This window comes from Macrosteles quadrilineatus, unplaced genomic scaffold, assembly GCF_028750875.1.
Source record: "Macrosteles quadrilineatus isolate MER2022 unplaced genomic scaffold, UCM_ALF_1.0 Scaffold_1__1_contigs__length_201487025, whole genome shotgun sequence".
Lineage (NCBI taxonomy): Eukaryota > Metazoa > Arthropoda > Insecta > Hemiptera > Cicadellidae > Macrosteles > Macrosteles quadrilineatus.
In genome coordinates, this window is record NW_026542594.1 from 168,028,342 (window position 1) to 168,049,103 (window position 20,762).

Consider the following 20,762-nt stretch of genomic DNA (forward strand, 5'->3'; position numbering starts at 1 on the left):
TAGTCCCGTAAGTAATAGTGGGCAAATTCTGCATGTCTCCTGTGGTCACAGAGGAGGAATCATGAACGTCTTCTGATGTCGTGGTAAAATCATGAATTTCTGCCGCGATACCGTACCGCTGGAATGTCCCCTCCTGCGATCGTTGGTGATATAGAGTGGACGTTATTTGAATCATGCATATCTTCTACATTCATGGAATCATCACCAATGTCTTCCATGATCGCAGTGAAAAAGTTACCGTGTCTTGAAATCGCGAAATTTTGTGGGGTTTCTGGGAACAACCTTTCGTTCCAGGAAAAAATCTCAAAAATAACCCGAACGATTTGATTAAAATGTAGTATGATATAGCCCTTTAAATTCTTAACAGAATGGTATAACTCCCATTTTTGTAAAAAATGTAAAAAGTAAAGTGTTTAAAAGGTATTGTTACTTTATTTTCGCATTAAAACACCATAAAATACATGATGAAAAATCTTATTAAAAAATCTGGTTTGATTAAAATTAGTATGGTTCTTCATCATAATTCTGAATCGTGTAAACTTCCGTGATTGTTTTAAAATTACGGTTCAACAAAAGTTTTTGTAATTTTTCATAAAAAATACCAGAGTTACTTCCACCGCTTACCCATGATAAAGGTTGTTGAGAAGCTAATGGTAGAAAGTTTTTATTTTCAAATCTGACACAGTTTATCCAGTGAACAATTGTAAAAATGAAGGCATGGTATTAAATAAATTAATGTAATATACCTCACCTTGTTAATATGACTGTAAAGGTTGGGGTTTTCTCCAGGTTGACGATAGCACAGTAAGTAACATCCAACATCCCTGGAGGCTCAGACCAGCTGTAAGTATGCAGATACAAAATCAGCAAAACATAGCATTTTGAATGCATATAAAATTAAAATAATGACAAATTATATAATCATAATAACTGTAATAAAAACTCTATTTAACCATTGGCTAAACTACATTCTAAGTGGATTCTAGTTAAGTCTGTGTCTAACACGCTCAACGTAATGGCGGCAAATTTATAGCAGACGGTTTTACAACAAAGATCCTGAATTTGGTGGTCTGCGGTCTGCTGCAGGCTGGATGTTTTCGTGTTGTTGTGTTGTTACTTAAGTTGTTAGTTGTTGTTTGAATAGCCTAATTTCTGAAAGTAAGTAACTTAAAAACACTCTATTATTAAGTTATTCACAAGTGAAGCCAGTCTTAACCATAGATTAAGTTCATCTATTATACTTAACTGAGATTTTCTGCCATAGGCCAATCGTGGAAGAATATGCTATGGATTAGGTACCTAAACGTAAAGCTTATCAAAGATCAGTTAGAAGCTCATTTTCAGACAGGAGGCATAATAGTAAGTTAAAGTTAAGTAAACTTAGTAACTTACCTCTAGACAACATGTCAAATGGAAGAATCAACTATGGTTTACAACAGAGATTTCAAATTTCCAATTCCTAATTTATTTTGTTTCATCTTAATTTTTATATTGAACAGAGTAGGCCCTACCATGTCACCTATGGTTAAAGGTCTACCTTTGTTACAGTATAGGCTTAGCCTAAGAGGTGTCAGTTGCAAGTTTCATTGGTCAGCATAGACAAGGGAGTGTGTTTTATCTATATGGTCTTAGTGATTTTATTAAGTAGGCTGCACTTTACTTTAGTTCCTACACTCACTAGGCTAACCTTACCTAACTAACCAAACGATATATCGAATAAAACAATCGATTAATCAATATATCGATCAATATTTTCATTTGAATGAGTGTAGGACCTAAAGTAAAGTGCAGCCATTAAGTAGATCATAAAGCCTGATTTTTTTGCAAATTTATTTAATTTATTTAAGTTAAGTTAGTTGTTGTTTTCAGTCTGAAGGAAAATGAGGCGATCTAGTGCTCCCTCCAAACTAGGTGAAAAGTTTTACCCTCCAACTGCTCCCCATGGATCAAAGCAAGGTAAGAAAAGATAAATTTATAAGCAATTTACTTATACGGTAGTCAAAGTCTGTAAATATATATATATATATATATATTTAATATGTTTTTTATGTGTGTGTTTTTTTATGTGACTAAGACTAAGACTATCCACAGTACTATCCTGATAATTAGATCAATTTGTTAATTACAAGGCAAAAATGTGGTTCGGTTCCACTATAAACTGTAGGTCCCTTGGTTGCCATTGGCTGTAGGCCTATGGGCTATTAATTAACAGCTATGTCTAAGGAATATGTCGGCCTTAGTCACTAACAAGACTATAAGATCACACTCATAATACCCTCATCTCCATTCATACTTGGCTTAAAGTACCTAGGCCTACTTTGTATGGTCGCCATTTCATTGAAAAGTATAAAAGTATTAAATCATTAACATTAGGCCCTACACCTCTTTTCTTTTGACACTGTTCATGTTCAACTGTGCCTAAGCTATACTTATGAGTAAAGATTTGTGACTATGACTAAGAAAAGATATTTTAGGCATATTCTTTATAATTTTATTTTAGTTACAGCACCAGTAGAAAATGCGGCAAGGACAACTGATAGCATTTTGGGCCTCATTGCTAAAATTAAACAAACTGGAGATTTAGGCCAACCCTTAAAGGAAGAGTCTCCAGAGCTACATAGCCATCTTGAAGAATCATCACCAGTTCTCCACGAACAAGTCACAAACATAGAGAAACCAAAGGCTACAATTGACAAGAGGTGAAATATTTTTCAATTATTTAAAGCCTTTTCTATAATTTATTTGATAAAAATCGTTTTTCAATGAACTTCTTACATAGGTATAGAAAAGCAACAAATATAATAAAATCCTGCTAATCTCACCTACGGAACCGGGACCATGGTCGGGGTCGGAACAGTGTAAAGGTCGGGATAAGTTGGACGAGGAGAGTATATTAAATGCCTAAATTAATTACTTTCATAATTGTAGGAAACGTTCAATATTTTGCCACATTTTGCGGGAGACGAAGGAGATGTTTCATTTACCACAGGAAATATTCAGGAATTTATCACAATCACAGATAAGTCCCTGATAGCATTAAAGTTTCCATAGTTGCTAGAGACAATGATGTGTTTGGGAGATATGCTATTTGGAAGATGGTCGTAATCTTCCTGTGACAGTTGGAGACGTTCAATATTTTACCACAATTGCGGATGTCTACAATAAATGTTTTTGTGATTGTGGAAAACAGTGACGATGTTTCTATGATCGCAGGGGATGAACAAGGTTTTTCCCTTGATTGCGGAAGACGGTGATGATCTCAACTCACAACTCTAGCAGATAGTCATGTTATTACTGGGATAAAATTGTCTCCGATAAGCGATGGCACAGTCAGATTAAACGAGTCGGACTAGCGGGTTCTACTGTTAGTAGAAAAGTAGCCTATATACTAGAAGTCAAGCTTCCTCATTGCACATCATAACACCAAGTCTTCAGGGTGTCATACAAAGTATATGACTAACACAGTGTGCTGGAGTGGACCCACATTGCAAATAGTAGACCAACTCAACAATGGCTAAAACGTCAGGCCCCATGTTGGTTCCACTAGGGGACAATTCATATAAAATACTCTGTCTATGAATAAGGCTTATTTGTTTAAAATATCACTAACTTATCTCTTCGCTTATGAAACTTGAATAATGGTTACATAAATAATATTTCTTGTTCTATATAACCATAACACGGAATTAACAGTTTTGAAATTACAACTTTAGATTTTAATAATGTTATGACTTTTCTGTTTAGGATATTCAATGTTGTTTATGGAAAACCGTCTAAAAAGAAACACAAAACGTGGGAAGGAGATGGAGTACTGGAAGTCGGGGAAAAATCCTTAACTCTTAAGGTAAACCAACTTTAATCATAAAATTGTTAATAGCCTACCTACACAAATTATATGCTTTACCTACTAATTAGTTCTATATAAATACAAACTTTTAATATCCCCACACCGTTATATAAATACCTTATTGTATTTGTTTTAGGATTGTGAAGGAAACATTATTGGCAGGGGAAGTGGAAAGAAAAACTCTGAATTAGAAGAAGGATCTCGCCTTTTTGTTGGAAATAAAGAGATTGAAGTAAGATTTTCTATTGTGTAGTTTGTAAACGTTAATTTAAAATATTGCTAAGAAAAATCAAATTATTAAATTTGTTAGACTTTTCAATAAAGATTTTCAGATGTAAAAGAATATTTACCGTATATTTTTGTTTTGTTTAATTATATCAGTCACTATTGGTGAAAGTTGATAGATTCAAATAATTAAGCTAGTGTACCTCTAGAACGGTCTTTTAAGTACTTATCAATGATCTTAAATCCATTCCGCTAATTTTGTTAGATACGTCTGGTCAGATTAAGAAAGAATATTCAGGGTAAAACAATAGTACAATGGTTGGAAATTACCTAATCAGATCAAATGTCTACAATAGGATCAGTAGGATTGACATAATTGACATTTTAATTTTGGTCTTTTTTTGTTGCAACTTAAATTAAACACAGTTATCATTTTTATAATAATTACAATTTGTCCCCTTCAGATAATAGATGCGGTTTCATCGCCAGGTGAGTTACCTACAAAACGTCCGTCCAGTTCCCCACCAAATCCTGTGCGAAAAAAGGCCAAGAAAGCCCCATCACACCCCGCATTGACGTTCACCACACGGTCTGCCCCCGCCCCTCACCACCTGCAGGACTACCAACCGTTGACCATGCCACAGCCGGATCTGGACCATCAGGTTCTTCAATAACAATTTCCTATTTTGTAGCCTTAATTTACCAATAACTTATTATGATGTTAAAATATAAAATTTTGAAAGCTCACTTTGAATTATTGTTCCATTTCTCTATTACAAACAAGGAAGCTATAATTTGTGGTTAGTTGAGTAGCATTTTGAACAATTTTACATTTCGATTAATACATTCCTTGAATAAATATATGTAAATGGCTTAATTATTGTTTTAAACTTAAAATATTAAATGAGTTTCTCTAGAGAAGCTCTGGAGAGTTTCTGGGTTCTTTAATATTAGGCTACTCGTGTACACAAGTTGTTAATGCAAACAATGCTAATAGGAATGTTTGGCCAACCCAAACTACCTGTTGAGGAAAAAGATCACTGTATTGAAATTAAAATCAAAGCTCTGAAATATTTATCTGGGTTTCCAGCTGAACAAGGAGTTACCTGGGATTGTACGTCAATTTGTATACAAGGGGAATTTTGTGCCAATTGCTAATAGCCTATGACCATGTGTCCATTCATTGTTGGTGTTCTGTTGGTTCTCATTTAAATTTGTTTTGTAGTTAGAAAAACACGATTGTAGGAGATGATCTTGGGTGTTCTCAGTTCCCACGATAGTGGTATAATAGTCACGGATATTTCTGCCTCTGCGGAGACAATCAAAGTGTCTCTGTTGTCACGGGAAATGATAAAGATTTTAACGCGTTAACTAAGGAATTATCTACCCAGCCAGTAGAGAACTCGAAAGTTTGAGGGCTTGGATTGCATCTTGGTTAGGTCTGGGGTTGAATTCTGAACTGAGGAGTTTGCCTAACAATTATGGCAGGGTTTGGTGGGAAAGGCCCTCCAAAAATAAACGGCAAATGGCTCTGGTACAAGTTGATGGGACTGCCGATGGGTGAATGTTGTGAGACCGTGCATGTCCCGGATCTGGTATGTCGGCGCAAGAAGAATAAGAATCCTTTAAGGGCTCAAAAATTATGGTTAAATTTGTAAAAATTGCATAAGGGCAGACAGAAAAAGTGGAATTTCAGACCTATTTTTGTGAATAAGTTTGTCACTGTTGTGTGGTAGTGGCAGTTCAACAAGAATGGTGCGCCAGTGAATGTAGTGTCAGTAGACCCTAGTCTGGCGCGGGTGTTGCGGCCTCACCAGAGGGAAGGGGTAACGTTTCTGTACCGTTGCATCACTGGCCTCCGCGACCCTAGCCATCAGGGAGCCATCCTGGCTGACGAGATGGGACTAGGGAAGACATTGCAGACCATCACACTCATCTGGTTAGTATTACTTTCCTATTTTGAATCTGTGTGCTTGTGCTAAAAACTAAAAGCTGGGTAGCTGAGTGGTTATGGAGCTTGCCTAGTTATCAGACGGTTGCCGGTTCGGTCCTGAGAAAAGTCATTAGCTTTTTGATGGTTCAAAACTGGGCCCAAATAACCTTGATCAATGGGCTTTTAATGAATGATCCTTACTTATAAAACAGTTGCAGTCAGTAACAAGGCTGAACAAATCTTCTCACTCAATCCATTTTACACTCACCGTGTATTCATATTTAGCTTAAAATGCACACCAAAGTGTACATCTGTCTCAAAGTATTGATCGTAGATATGACACCACCATTCTGGATCCAGATGCGATTTGTCATCAAGCTATTAATAAATGATGATATTATATAACATGAGTGTTGTCCTAACATGGCTATTCCTTGTACAAAATGTCTGAAATGTCAAAAAATTTCAGAAATGTCAAAAATTGCAAGCCCTTCAATCAATGAAGATTGTTTGATATTGAAGTGTTGGAATTTAAATCAGTTGTGTTAAACAGGACGCTACTTCGCCAACCACTGTACGGCCGAGAGCCATTGCTCAAGAAAGTATTGATTGTTACTCCGTCCAGTCTCGCTCGTAATTGGAATCAAGAGTTTCATCGATGGCTTGGACATTACCGCATTCATGTATTCACTGTTGATCAGGTAAAATATTTTTAAATTCCATCCATTTATGTATTAATTTTTAAGTTTATGAGTTTTGTAGGGTCGAGAGTAAAAATTACAGTTTATTGAAAGGATTCCTTTTTTATTTGTAGTGTTTTTTCGTCAATTTTGGTAATCAAAGTCATTTCAATAAATCATTAACCAAAAATTTGTTTTTTTTATCAAGCTTAATGAAGTAAGTAATTATTTCATCAATCATAACTGTAAAATTGTATTTGGTTTTTATACCTATACTAGCTGAGTACCCGTCCTTCGTCCGGAGTAGATGTATGTTTAAATGGTGCTTTTTGAAATCTGAAATTAAAAACATTGTAAAATAAGTAAACTCAAGGGAGGTGAAAAAGTTTTAATATGAACATGTTAAAATCTTATCTTATACTATTATAAAGAAGAGGTGGTGTCTGTGTGTGTGTTTGTATGAGCTAATCTCAAAAACTACTGGTCGGATCGGGCTGAAATTTGGCATGATGATAGCTCACATTCCCGATTAACATATAGGCATATTTTTATCCCAAAAAATCCTTCGGGGCTCCGCCCCAGTGGCTCTGGAGTTTCCCATGTTAACCTTATGAGAAATGGAATTAATGAATCTTAACAGCTGTTTCAATTAAACAAGTTGGTTATGTTCTATGATGTTCAATAGCATTAAAAGTTACAAGGATTACCAACAGGGTGCAGCACTATTATTTCTTTTACATTTATGACAACAGCTAATTTGCAACCAAAAGGTGAGTGAGCGTAGCGAACGAACTTCAACCTGGAGGCGAGTGAGCGTAGCGAACGAGCTAACCTGAAGGCAAGTGAGCGTAGCGAACGAGCTAACCTGAAGGAAAGTGAGCGCAGCGAACGAGCTCCAACCTAAAGGTGAGTGAGCGTAGCGAACGAACTTCAAAAAGAACCGAAATTTCTTAAACCATGTCCTCACTCATAACTGCTATAAGCATTTGATACTTATATGCCAACCCCGTACGAAGGACGGGTACTCTGCTAGTAAAATATATATTTACAATACAGACTTATAAACAATGTTTACAGCTTTCCTATCTTTTGTGAAAATATACAGGTTTTTTCCACTAGAAACACGTGAGCAAGCAACGTATAATTGCCCATGGGAGAAACATTGTGTTTCCAAATAGAGGCCTGCAACCTGTAGAGTCTGTCCTTGTGCTTTATTTATCGTCATTGAAAAAGCAACCTTTAAGGGGAACTGAAGGCGCTTAAAATTGAAGGGTAGGTTTGCTGTTGTAATGGGAATCCTGGGAATGAGTACTTTTTCCCCCTTTGCAGAACCAGTTAAAATCTTAGCTTCTATGACATTTTCTTTTAATGATGTAATTAAAAGCCTAGTACCGTTACACAACCTAGGTGGCTCTAAGTTCCTAAGTAGTATTACTGGGATTCCTAATTGCAATTCAAGCTTGTGCGGGGGAATACCAGGCAGTTCCAAGGTGTTAAGAAACTCAACAGGGTAGTGTAGTGCTTGCTCCTCTTCTGTAATTGAATCAATGGACAAATAAGATTTAACTTCACCATGAATAATGTTCATAATTTTGCTGTTTATTTTGTTCACATCGTCATTTTTGGGGGCTAAAATTGCTCTGCAGGATAACCATTCAGGATCATAGTGGTTGTTTTGTAAGTCAGGAAACACACTTGCTATAAGCTCTTCCGCAGAAGCAACCATGTGACCAAAGTTTTCTGGGAAGGAAATCATCTTATGTTGGTCAGTTTTCATTCTACCTTCACCAATCTTGAGCAAATCACCTGAAAATTGTCTGGCATCACAGTCGTTATGGAGACTTACCCTCATATTTTGAACCAAGTGATACTGCTCAATATGACTCCATAGGACAGACTTTTTCAAACAGGAATTGATTTCATCTGCTGGAGTTCCACGTTGGATAACTGGTAGGGTTTGTCTGAAGTCCCCTGACAACAAAACAACTAAGCCCCCCATTAAATCTTGACTATTTCTGATGTCTTGAAGTGTTGAATTCAATGCTTCAAATGCTCGTTTGTGAGACATTGTACATTCATCCCACACCAGTAATGTACAACGTCGGAGGACTTCAGCTCGATCAGAGGTTTTGCTGATATTGCATTGTGTGGTTTCAGCAGTTGCTAGGTTAAGTGGTAGTTTCAATGCAGAATGTGCAGTTCTTCCACCAGGTAGAAGTGTTGAAGCAATGCCAGAGGATGCAATCGCAAGAGCAATGTGATTTTCTTTTCTCAGCTTAGCCAATATGACAGTTATAAGAAAAGTTTTACCTGTTCCACCTGGAGCGTCCAGGAAGATAATTCCTCCTTTTCTACTCTCAATCTAATATATAAAATTCTCGTGTCACAGTGTTTGTCTGCAAACTCCTCCGGAACGACTTCACCGATCGTAATGAAATTTGGTGTGTAAATTCTGTAGGTATGCGAATCGGACGTAAACTATTTCCCGTTTCGAAATTCTTAAAAGGCCTCCGCCCCAGTGGCTCTGGAGTTTCCCATGTTAACCTTATGAGAAATGGAATTAATGAATCTTAACAGCTGCTTCAATTAAACAAGTTGGTTCTGTTCTATGATGTTCAATAGCATTAAAGTTACAAGGATTACCAACAGGGTGCAGCACTATTATTTCTTTTACATTTATGACAACAGCTAATTTGCAACCAAAAGGTGAGTGAGCGTAGCGAACGAACTTCAACCTGGAGGCGAGTGAGCGTAGCGAACGAGCTAACCTGGAGGCGAGTTAGCGTAGCGAACGAGCTCCAACCTAAAGGCAAGTGAGCGCAGCGAACGAGCTCCAACCCAAAGGTGAGTGAGCGTAGCGAACGAACTTCAACCAGGACGTGATTGAGCGATGCGAACGAGATCATCTTGAAAATTGAACGTAACGGTACTTTCTTTCCATCGGTCTGTCTTAGGGGAAACCTATAACTTAGGCGATACGAAGTTCGCCGGGTCAGCTAGTCCTCTCTAAAATTGTATCATAAACCACTTGTTGCTCGGGTAGAAGTTTTGGTAACATCTCTTGTACTTGGAGCTGCATATCGTCGATGTTATATGCCATTTCTTTTAGAAGTTCAGGGTTGATTCCATTCAATAAGTTTGGAGCGGGTAAGCCAAACGAACTTAAATCTTTCCCACTCATAGACTTCACCAGTTCTTGGATATTCGTTAGGGCCTCATTGTAAACTATGTCATTGTACTGAAGGTCAGGGACGACTTCCCTGTGTCGATGTAAGATATCATCAGACAAATCATTTCTGAATGATTCCCACAAAGTTATAGGGCTTGACAACTCACACGTACTTATCAATATTGCAAATAGATGGCGTACACGAGAAGCTGAGCGAGTCAGAACAGCTTCTTCCATCGTTGACTCCCAATGGTTGTCATTCTCAAGCAGACCAAGGGCCTGACAGGCTTCTCTGTATGTGCCACAAATTTGGTTATTTACTGTCCTTAGTTGCTGAAAAGATGTAGGGCCTCTTATTTTATGAAGAAGCAAACGAAGACAATAGCACTCAAAGTTTGCCGGATGAACAGTATATATGTTACACTCAATCTCCGAATTCGGACAATGTCCGAAATTTCTACCCACTCCGCGATGTGGATAGTGTGGAATACCCACGTCGCGGAGTGAGCATTTTATTCGGACATTGGCCAAAGTGAAATGCCCAGACCGCGTTGTGGGTAAATTGATTTACTCAAATGCCGAAGTCATAACGTTCTTCGGCGATTGAGCAAATATAAAATACCCACAACGCGATGTGAGCAAGAGGGATTGCCCACGTCGGGTTGTGGGTATTTATAGTTTGTGCAAACGCCGAATTTACGTTTAGGCATGTCATCCCCACCATTTGCACTATCTACGATTAGGATGGACAGACCTGCACCTGCATTGTGTTTTCTTTACTGTCGCTGTCCTGTAGTGATACGCACGTGATCAAGTTAATATATGTTCAGTGATTACCTCTTGTGAGATATTGTTTTGGTCTGTCGAACGAGCCAATCAAGACGTCAGAGGCCAATGTGGACGGGCAAATCAGAGGTTAAAAGATTGGCGACCACCTCTTAAAAAAAAAAACAAGGTTTTATAAGATGTGGTTGCAAGAAGAACTGTTTGAGTTAATCATTTAAATGTATTAAGTCAAACGTAAAATGCAATTCTAAATGTCATGGCAGCACCTCTTGTGCCAATAAGTAAAAGAAAGATGTAACAAGAACTGTGTGATAATCGGCGTTTGAGGGCTACTCCTATTTTTGTAAAACGGAAAAACATAATTTCAATGTATGTGTAATGGACCTTTTTGTATTTGTTCCCATTCGGTAATTTGCTGTTTTCTTGTATTTTCTAAAATGCTATTTATACATAATTATAATCACAAACATAAATTTTATTTATTTTACCTAGTGATTGTGGATTTTATGTAGATTTATGGGTATACGGTAGTTTATAAACTACCAGTCGGTGTTTGCGCAAACTAGAAATACCCACAACCCGACGTGGGCAATCCCTCTTGCTCACATCGCGTTGTGGGTATTTTGAATTTGCTCAATCGCCGAAGAAGGTTTTGACTTCGGCGTTTGTGTAAATCAGTTTACCCACAACGCGGTCTGGGCATTTCGTTTCGGCCAATGTCCGAAATAAAATGTTCACTCCGCGACGTGGGTATTTCACACTATCCACATCGCGGAGTGGGTAGAAATTTCGGACATTGTCCGAATTCGGAGATTGAGTGTAACATATACACGACCTAATGCATCTGAGTATTTAACATCTGCATAACCATGGACAGGTGTTCCTTGAATTCGGCGCCTGAATACTTTCTCGGTTGCGTTGAAAGTGAAATAGTGTGGAACTTCATGATACAAAAGTGTTTTTGCAAAATCATCATTTTGGCATAGATCAAAGAATGCAGTCAGTAATGGATGTGAGGTAATCCACGTTTCTGCCACTCTACAGTGTAGATAAAGCATCTGACAGAGCCAAAAACTTCCCCTTTGTTGATCACTGCGACAAAAATCTTTATTTTTTGATGAAACACACGTGAAACAATGTCATGTCTGTCTGTTGCTTTCTGCCCTGGAAGCAAGGATTCCAATATTTCGGGCCATTTTGGATTGCATGTTAAAGTTATAAATAAGTCCGGGCGACCGTAGTTTTTAACATAGGTCAAAGCGTCTTGTGCCCTTTCACTTAAATACCTCGGAGATCCTACAAAACTTGAAGGAAGGATAACAGATTGGCCAATATCATTAGCACTCAGTGTCGCATCATTGTTCAAAGCATCTCTCAAATGCACGTAGCTCTCAGCCCTAAGTTTTTTTTGATTGAGCTTAATGTACAGTAGGCGTTCAGTTTCTATTTTGGCGTACATGTCAACTATGAACTGGTTTAGGAGCTGTCTATACCTCAAGATAGTATTAAAATCGTCTTCGCGTACCATTAACATGTACGCATAGAAATCCATTGACGAAACCTTCTTGTTTGTAGGGAGATTAGTATTTGGATCCATCATGGGGATACCAAAATGATACCCCTCTTGTCCTTTTGAGAAAATTAGTGGGTATTGTAGTGCATCGTAGAAGCGGTGAGTTTCAGACACTCGGAGAAGATTGCCATCACGTTTCCTTAATACAATGTCTCGGCTCTCAAACTCATTTCCAGCAATGACAATCGCCACTTCATCTGCAGTAGGAGCATTGTACCGGCGTTCATGTTCACCAGGTGGACGGCGGTCAGCACGAATTACAACTTTGTAGTTATCTGTTGGAAGAAGTTCCATAGCAGTTTTAAAAGAACGTACTAATTGATTTTCTTCATGAAACATTTGCTGTATATCTTCGACCGTTGTACGACAAACACCAGGTATGTTGTTGCAACGTGTGTCTGTTTCAATGTCCTGATCCCCAATAAAATATATTTGTAGAAAGCTATGGGGCTTTCCTGAAGGAGGAAGAAGGCTACCAATGCGGTGATAAACTTGTCCCTGAACAGTAAAAGTAGTATGAAAATGAGGAACAATAGTCTGAACAGATGCTCCAAAAGATGTCATTTGGAAACACATATTATATTTTCTAATATTTTGTAAGAAATCTTTTGATTCCCTTGTTTCTCCCTTGAGCAAAGTGAGAAGGGGTTCAGGTGGCTCTTCCAAATGAGTAACTTTGACTTTGCCACTTGAGCAACACATTCCAACAGATTCTCCTGGCCACTTGGCTGCTCTGCAATGCCTACATATACTATTAATATGTCCAATTGAAAGAAGATTGTGGTTTTTGTAATCAATTGTTGGGTCATAATTAAATGCTATGTGTTTAAATGAATCCCACTTTCTTGTCATAAATTGTTGCCTGTCATTTCTTCGAGCGAGTAGGTTGGCTTCATGCTGTTCATTAGTTTGAGTTAAACGCTGTGCAGCGTGTCTTACTGAATCCTCTTCTCTACGTAGCAGACGCTGTTGAGGAGTTTCTTAGGACCGTAGGTAAGCAATCCTGTTAGCATTGGTTTGTAATCGAGCCTGACGACGTTCTGAAGTTTCAGAAAATCGTTGTAGTGCTGTAGTTTCTGCGTTTTTTTGCAGACGGACTTGTCTCTCTTGAAAGGACTCCCTTTCTCGCAAAGATGCCATTGCCCTTGCCTTAGCAGGACGACTGGAGAGGTTGCTCTTTTTTCTTTTAGGCATTTTAATATCCGAAAGTCCCACATGTATGTTAAAAAAGATTAAATTCCAATAAATTAAAAAAAACTTTATATAAAACTTAATATATCAAAAACTTTTAACTTTTTAATTACATTTAAAAAACATTTTCAAAAAATAAACAAATAAAAATCTCAAATCCTTTACTTACTTTTAAATTATAAAATAAAACATAGACAAACAATAATTTACAACATCTGGTTAATATTATGGTATAGCATTTAATTTGAATGAAATGAAACAGGTGATCTTGCTTCTAAAAAGCATTGCTCACTCAGCATTGAATATAAAAAAAAACTTATTATATACTATGTGAACAAACAAAAACATTAATACTCTTACTACTAAAACAAAACAAACAGAAACATACTATTTAGCTATTAAATAATAGGACTATTTAGTATTTAGTCCTACTATTTATAGCTCCTAATATTTATGCACCAAAGGCAAAGGCATATATACAACTTTTTTATTGTTGTTTTTAATTTGAAATATTTGTATATCAGCTTAGAATTAGTAAATTTAATGTCATTCAAACAATGTTATTGCAAGGGTAGGTTAAGTTAAGAGGAACTTGGTTGAAATTATACATGTAATGACCTTGAAACGCTCGTAAAAAGATATTCATTATTAGAATAGAATGTAAAATCTACAGGAAGTGTAAAAAGTTATAATATAGAGTAGTAGCTACCTCTGGATTAGAAAACATCATAACTCTATGGGTAGTAATATGAAAATATGATTTAAAAATTTGGGAAAAGGCTAATGGTGTGAAAAATATTTCTCTCAAAATGGCAAAAATATACAATTAATTATCTCCTTGAGAAAAATGTTTCAATTTTTAAGGTGTGTGCCCTACTCTAAACACATGTTAATTGTTCAAAAATGTTAAAATGATTCAAGTAAATGTGAACTTTATAATTTCACTATTTTTACACCAAACTCTTTCAATACAATTATTCACATTAGCAAAATTTTAAATAATTAATTAGGGTTAGATACAGCATCAGATATACAATCTCACTAATTTCATAAAATAAATAATCAATGAACCATCAAATATAAGAATAAATAAACATGATTGTAGAGAATATTATATGCCTCCTATTTATAAACCAGCTGTGGCATTGTGAATTAATGTGGTTTGACAGTTCAGCTTGTTTACATTTGGGTGGCATAGCAAATTGTAAACATTGTGTTTGTTCTCATGGCAGCCATGGAGACCAATCAATATTTACTTTTAAAATCCTCAACTCAGAACTTTTAAAGCCAAAGGGGCAAAGCCCACGGTCAGTATCGAAGTGTGAATAGTCCTATTATGGTCCTTGGTATGGTAGCTATATTTCTGTAAAATTTAAGCCCAGTCAGTTCAGTAGTTTATGCGCCTATTAGTAATACACATACAGACACCACAAGATTTTTATATAATAGTATAGTAAGTATAGTATATAGTATATAGTATAGAAGTATAGATATAGATATAGATATAGATAGATATAGAAGTATAGAAGTATAGATATAGATATAGATATAGATATAGATAGATATAGATTATTGTTTTTGTTAAGGAGGTTGATTGGGATGAAAGACTTACCTGAAAGAAAAAAATTCAAATGCTTAGGTTTACACAATAATTACCTTATCATCACTCATTGTCAAAAAGGGTAGGTTCAAAGAATTGCAGTGCAGATCTAAACTGTTTTACTTTTCCTAGAGTCACGATGGACCTTAACTCCTTCCAAAGGCTGCTATGCCAATAAATCCTTAACTTTTAGCGCTCCAAGATATGTATTGACCATCAAGAGCAACATGAGCAATCCTTGAATCACCATTATTTATGCAAGCAAGCATGTCTAAAGACCGGGAGCTGTACTAAATGTGCCCTGAGAGTCAAGCTAAGAACTGCTACGCTTAAGCTTTGGGTTTACCAGTGTCGTTAGCGTGGTAGAATGGTGGGTCTATCAAGGCATAGTCTATACGGCCAGAAGATAGCACAGTAAATCAGAGGGTTTGAATACCGTCATTGTAAGGTCTTGTGGGCAACTACTGAGTTCCCTTGCCTGTGGAAGAAGCCAACCTACAACAAGAACAAACCATGTACGGCATGGCAAGGCTTGGGTGTAAGTGGACGAGATGTTGAATCCTTAGTGAGTAACACCTCAATTGAGGCATTGTGCAACTCTTAATCCTTACTCTGTGTATCCACAAGCAACGCTTGTTTTATAAGTATTCACATTTTTTAATTCAAAATATGAGGGGAAAATGATTAAAATAGGCCCAACTAAATAAATAAATAATACTTAGACGTTAGAACCCTTAGTGTTACCAATAACCTTACTTTTTGGTTTCTGTCTGTTTAGAAGAACAAGCCAAAAGACTTTGTGCATGTGCCTAACGTTCCTGTGATGATCATTTCATATGAGATGTTTGTCCGCTATTTCGATGACATTACCCAAGTGTTATTCGACCTTGTGGTCTGCGATGAGGGTCATCGGCTCAAAAACAACTCAGTGAAAGCTTACACGGTGAGTCAAAGTAAGACAAACTTTTTTGTTTCAGTCATGGGTGCACGCATGGATGGTATTAAATTAAAAAATTTAAAAATCCTTTTGCTGTTTTAAATAGTTTAGTTTGTCAAAAATAAATCTCTGTTGTTTATATATATAATCATAAATAAGGTATTTAACCTAACATAGTACATTGACAATCAAAGAAAGAGGTAGTTCAATTGCTTTTGCCCCTTGATGAAGTTCCTTGTGGGCACCTTTGTTTTCCTCGGTTTCTAAAAAAATTTGGTTCTAAAAAATGCTTACTTAAACTAATATTTTTTACGCTTTTGCAAAAAAAATCTGCTGAGTGTTGGTGATCACACACCATTCTACACTCATCCTTTACTCATATTTGGGTTAAAATACGCACCTAGGGGGCGTTCCCATCTTAATTATTGATAATTGATAATAATTTATAATTAATCTGTTTGTCACTTATTTATTAAATTACAGTAATTGTCTCTCGACAATCCGATGGGTGAAGGGTAGCTAGGGTGTTATGTCTAACTTGTATATGTAACATACATAAGATGCACACCTTACATATTGTTTGGAAAGTAAATTTGCTTGTTTATCAGTTTATTTATACAATAACTAGCTTAACTTAACTCAAGGTGTGAAGGGTAGCAGAGCAATATGCAAGCGGGATTATTAAGATTAGTTTTCTTTTCTTAATGTACTTGAACAAGATAAAATATAACATAAATAATAAAACTATAAAAACACAATACTTTACAATGAAATGCCAACCATACAAAGTAAGTCTTTTAAGCCAAGTATGAATGGAGATGAGTGTAGGATGAGTGGCACGATCTTGTAGTATTGTTAGTGACTGGCATGTTCCTTAGACACAGCTGTTAATTAATGGCCCATACAGCTAATAGCAACTAAGGGACCTACAGTTTATTGTGGAATCCGAACCACTTTTTTGCCTTGGTATATACGAATTGGTCTAAGTTTCAAATGAATCCAACAAAAATGCCAATACAGTAATAGGCTATCCAATGACAATGAGTGTATAGTGTGAAAAAGGGGGATTTATGTTGCTGCAGGTTTTTTTCCTCTGTTAGGCCAAAGTATGCTGCTGGCTTGTAGAACTATTAAGTACGTCGGATAACAAAGTAGCAGATTGTCAAGAAACAACTGTATGGTTTAAAACAATATTGTAAATTAAATTAACAATCCTATATTATAAAAATATAACCGTCTTTGTGTGCTATACAGTTACTGAGCCAGCTGCCTTGCAAGCGGAGGATTCTACTCACAGGAACACCCATCCAAAATGACTTACAGGAGTTTTACGCTCTGATCAGCCTCGTTAATCCTGACATTCTAGGGTCATACGCAGGTAACTTTTATTGGTCTTCTTCTGTCTTGGTACAGTAATTGATTGTAGTTATTAGTAACATTTTTAGGTTTGTAAATTGTTTTTGATAATTTTTCTGAGGTTTACGCACATATGAAGATTTTTGTTTGATGAAGAATGTCATCAAACAATCCTTATCGACGCGACACTTATTTTAATGAGTGCTAGAGTTTTGTTTTTGGTCTACTATATATATTATATATATATATTTTATTATATTATATATATATATTTTTATTTTATATATATATTTTTGGTACTTATATATAAGTTTGCTATTGACATATAGGGATAAAATGGTTGGTTTTAGTCTTAAGAAAAAAAGGAAGATACATCATCTGTTACTTGTCGTTCAGAACAATGCAGTAATGTAATATACTTCTCTGACAGAAATGGAAAAAAGTTAATAAGATAATAGGGTAACTTTCCTTCTCATATCATGAGCACCTATTTCCCGGCCTTGACATGTAACACACTATTAAGTTGGTTCCAAACAAACGGCACCTTTTGACCTTTGCCTCTTTTCACAGAGTTCCGCAAGACCTATGAAGAGAGTATTGTTGCGTCTAGAAACCTCAAAGTGTCGCAGCAAATGTGGAAGGAGGGGGAAAGTCGTGCTGAGCAGCTCGCCAATCGTACGGCTGGGTTCATACTGCGTCGCACACATGCAATACTAGACAAGTACCTGCCTGGCAAACATGAGGTCGTCGTATTCTGCAAACCATCAGATATCCAGGTTAATTTATTTCATTACTAGCAGAGTACCCGTCCTTCGTACGGGGTTGGCATATAAGTATAAAATGCTTATTGCAGTTATACTCGATCTTTGCGTTTGCAATGTGAGACACGGTTTGAAAAAATTAGCTTCCTAAAATTTACGGTATGCTATAGAATTACAAAAGTATTACACATCTTCCATAGCCATTATGTTCTACCACTTCACCTACACAATAGAGAAAGATAGATTATTAAAAATTCGCAAAATATTACAAATTATTCATGAAATAAAAAAAAAAAAAACTATAAAAAACTGTTAACAATCCTATTTTGACAGTTCTCATTGCGTATCACAGTTTTTTGTTGCTGCTTAGTTCAAATTAGCTATCTATATAATTAATACGCTACATGAAACTTTGTCGGTTGAACTCCTCCGCCATTTCTTAACCGATTTTATCCATTGACGTCTCATTGGAAAGAGCGTGTCGCGCAGATTTGCAAACTGATCTTCCTTTTTTTTAAAGTCCCTTGGGCTCTGCCCCAGTGGCTTTAAAAGTTCCCATGTTATCCTTATGGATAACATAATTGTTTACATTTTGATCAGCTGTGTAATTTGATTGCTGTTATTTATTTTGCAATTCAATTAAATGCATTGAGTACATTTATTTACTATTTGAGTTTGTGTAAACATAACCCCCAAGACGGATCGTGTTAGTATGGTTGTATCTTAAATTTGTGTATTTATCGTTGTTTTGTGTCGCTATGACGGATTGTGTAGCATAATTGTACGTAACTTCAATGTATTAATTTATCGTTGTTTTGTATAGCTAAAATTTGTTTATTTGTTGTTTTTTTTATATTTTAAATGCCTCCGACGCAACGAAACTGAAACATAGACAGGAGGCGTAATCGTGATAACGACCGCAGCTACAGAACAGTGGCGCGTACAGTCAGCACTTGACCCTGGATAATCTCAAGTATTAGGTTATAAATGCGCCCTAACACTACCCCAAAACGACTTTTCGTTTTCAATTGGTCCTCTATCAATGACCAGTGTTGCCTGTAGGCCTTCTGCGAGGCATTTTGAGAAGGAGAAAACCGGCCGGAATGCTTTAGGTTTATCAATAACGAAGATAAACATGGTCTGAGTTACACACCGGTAATCTTTGAATTGACTCTTTTAAACTCATTTTAAATATGACTGTTATTCGTTTTTAAATAACTCCAGTAATACTTTGTAATTGCTCGAATTCGAGCAACATGTACACTAGTGTTTATAAATAATGAAAAAAAATAATAGTGCTGCACCCTGTTGGTAAATCTGAAAACTTTTTAATGCTTTTGCATATCATATAACCAACTCTTTTAGTTGAAACAGCTGGCTTAGTTTCTTTAATTTCTTTTAAATATGAATACTCATAAGGTTAACATGGGAAACTGCAGAGCCACTGGGGTGGAGCCCGAAAGGATTTTTGAAATAATAATATGCCTATATGTTAATCAGGAATGTGAGCTATCATCATGCAAAATTTCAGCCCAATCCGACCAGTATTTTTCGCGTTTACTTGTCACAAACATACATACATCCATACATCCAAACTTTCTCATTTATAATATTATTAGTAGGAAGTAGGATTAAAAACACTAATCATCTAAGTTAAGTTCCTATTTTTCTTGGTATGGTAACCATTAGAACAGTTTGTCTTATAAAATCGGTTTAGTAATACAAATCACGTGCTTATGAGGGAAGTAAAAGTAACATTCGTTAACCGTTAGCCTATCTAGACTAATTACAGTGGTCCCTAGCTAGCTCAAAAAATAATTATTTGATCTAGGTATGTGTGATTGTGCAAGAATGAAAGACTTTTTATAAATGAATAAAGGCTAGGATTATTAATGAAATTTTGTAATTTGCCCAATTATTTGATGAGAAAATGCAATTCTTAATTCTAACAAAATAATCTAACAAAATCCAACTTCTTGATGACTGTACACAGTTGATGAAGGACCATGAACTAATGTTGATGCACCAATCAAAACAATCCTGACATTTAATACTCGTTATTTACGTTATTATTTTTTATTACGTCACCGCGTACCACCACAGTGGCCACAGTTTGGGAAATACAGTATAGGTGTAGATTTATCGAAAAGTGTAGCACCATACAAAATGCTACAAAGAGTTGTTTTAATCGGTTACGTTTTACAGCTGGAGTTGTTCCGAGCAGCCATCTCGTGCTGGGAGGGGGAGGAGGGGGAGCAGCGATCAGTGAGTCACCTGGCCGTCATCACAGCCCTCAAGAAGATCAGCAGTCACCCTGTGCTGCTACGGGACAATGAGTGTGACAAAGAGAATGTTAGTAACTACATAGAGTATTAAAGCTACGGCCACGTGGCGACCATGGGTGGTATCACAGGTGTCACAGGAGTGTCAACTGGTGTTACAGTTGAGCAAGCATTCTAACTTTTAGTTTTCAAGACGGCTTTGATGATTGAGGAGGACCTGTTGCTAGTTATTTTTTATGTGATAATTTCCATATTACACTACCGGTCTCTAAAGTAACATAAAAGTCACTGACTTTACTAGGGGGTGCAAGAGTCACTGAAAAGTAATAGATTTCCACTTAAAAATCCTAAAAATCACAGAAAAAAAATCGGGCTTAGCTAAAATAAAGTCCCCCAAACCTGTCTTTTTTCACCTTGCCGCA

General features: G+C 36.4%; 1 protein-coding gene across 1 annotated transcript in view; it reads left to right on the forward strand.

Annotated features, from left to right (window-relative positions):
* Window positions 1-1,271: 1,271 nt before the first annotated feature.
* The window catches only part of LOC129002467 (DNA repair and recombination protein RAD54B-like), a 34,804-nt gene continuing 15,313 nt past the window's right edge, over window positions 1,272-20,762 (forward strand). Inside the window, exons 1-12 of the mRNA XM_054430302.1 lie at window positions 1,272-1,359; window positions 1,870-1,956; window positions 2,501-2,699; window positions 3,745-3,844; window positions 3,984-4,079; window positions 4,537-4,734; window positions 5,809-6,011; window positions 6,559-6,706; window positions 15,783-15,947; window positions 17,196-17,319; window positions 17,868-18,073; window positions 20,264-20,410. Of these exons, the coding sequence (XP_054286277.1) occupies window positions 1,881-1,956; window positions 2,501-2,699; window positions 3,745-3,844; window positions 3,984-4,079; window positions 4,537-4,734; window positions 5,809-6,011; window positions 6,559-6,706; window positions 15,783-15,947; window positions 17,196-17,319; window positions 17,868-18,073; window positions 20,264-20,410 (1,662 nt within the window). The 5' untranslated portion in view covers window positions 1,272-1,359; window positions 1,870-1,880. The remainder of the gene's footprint in view (window positions 1,360-1,869; window positions 1,957-2,500; window positions 2,700-3,744; window positions 3,845-3,983; window positions 4,080-4,536; window positions 4,735-5,808; window positions 6,012-6,558; window positions 6,707-15,782; window positions 15,948-17,195; window positions 17,320-17,867; window positions 18,074-20,263; window positions 20,411-20,762) is intronic.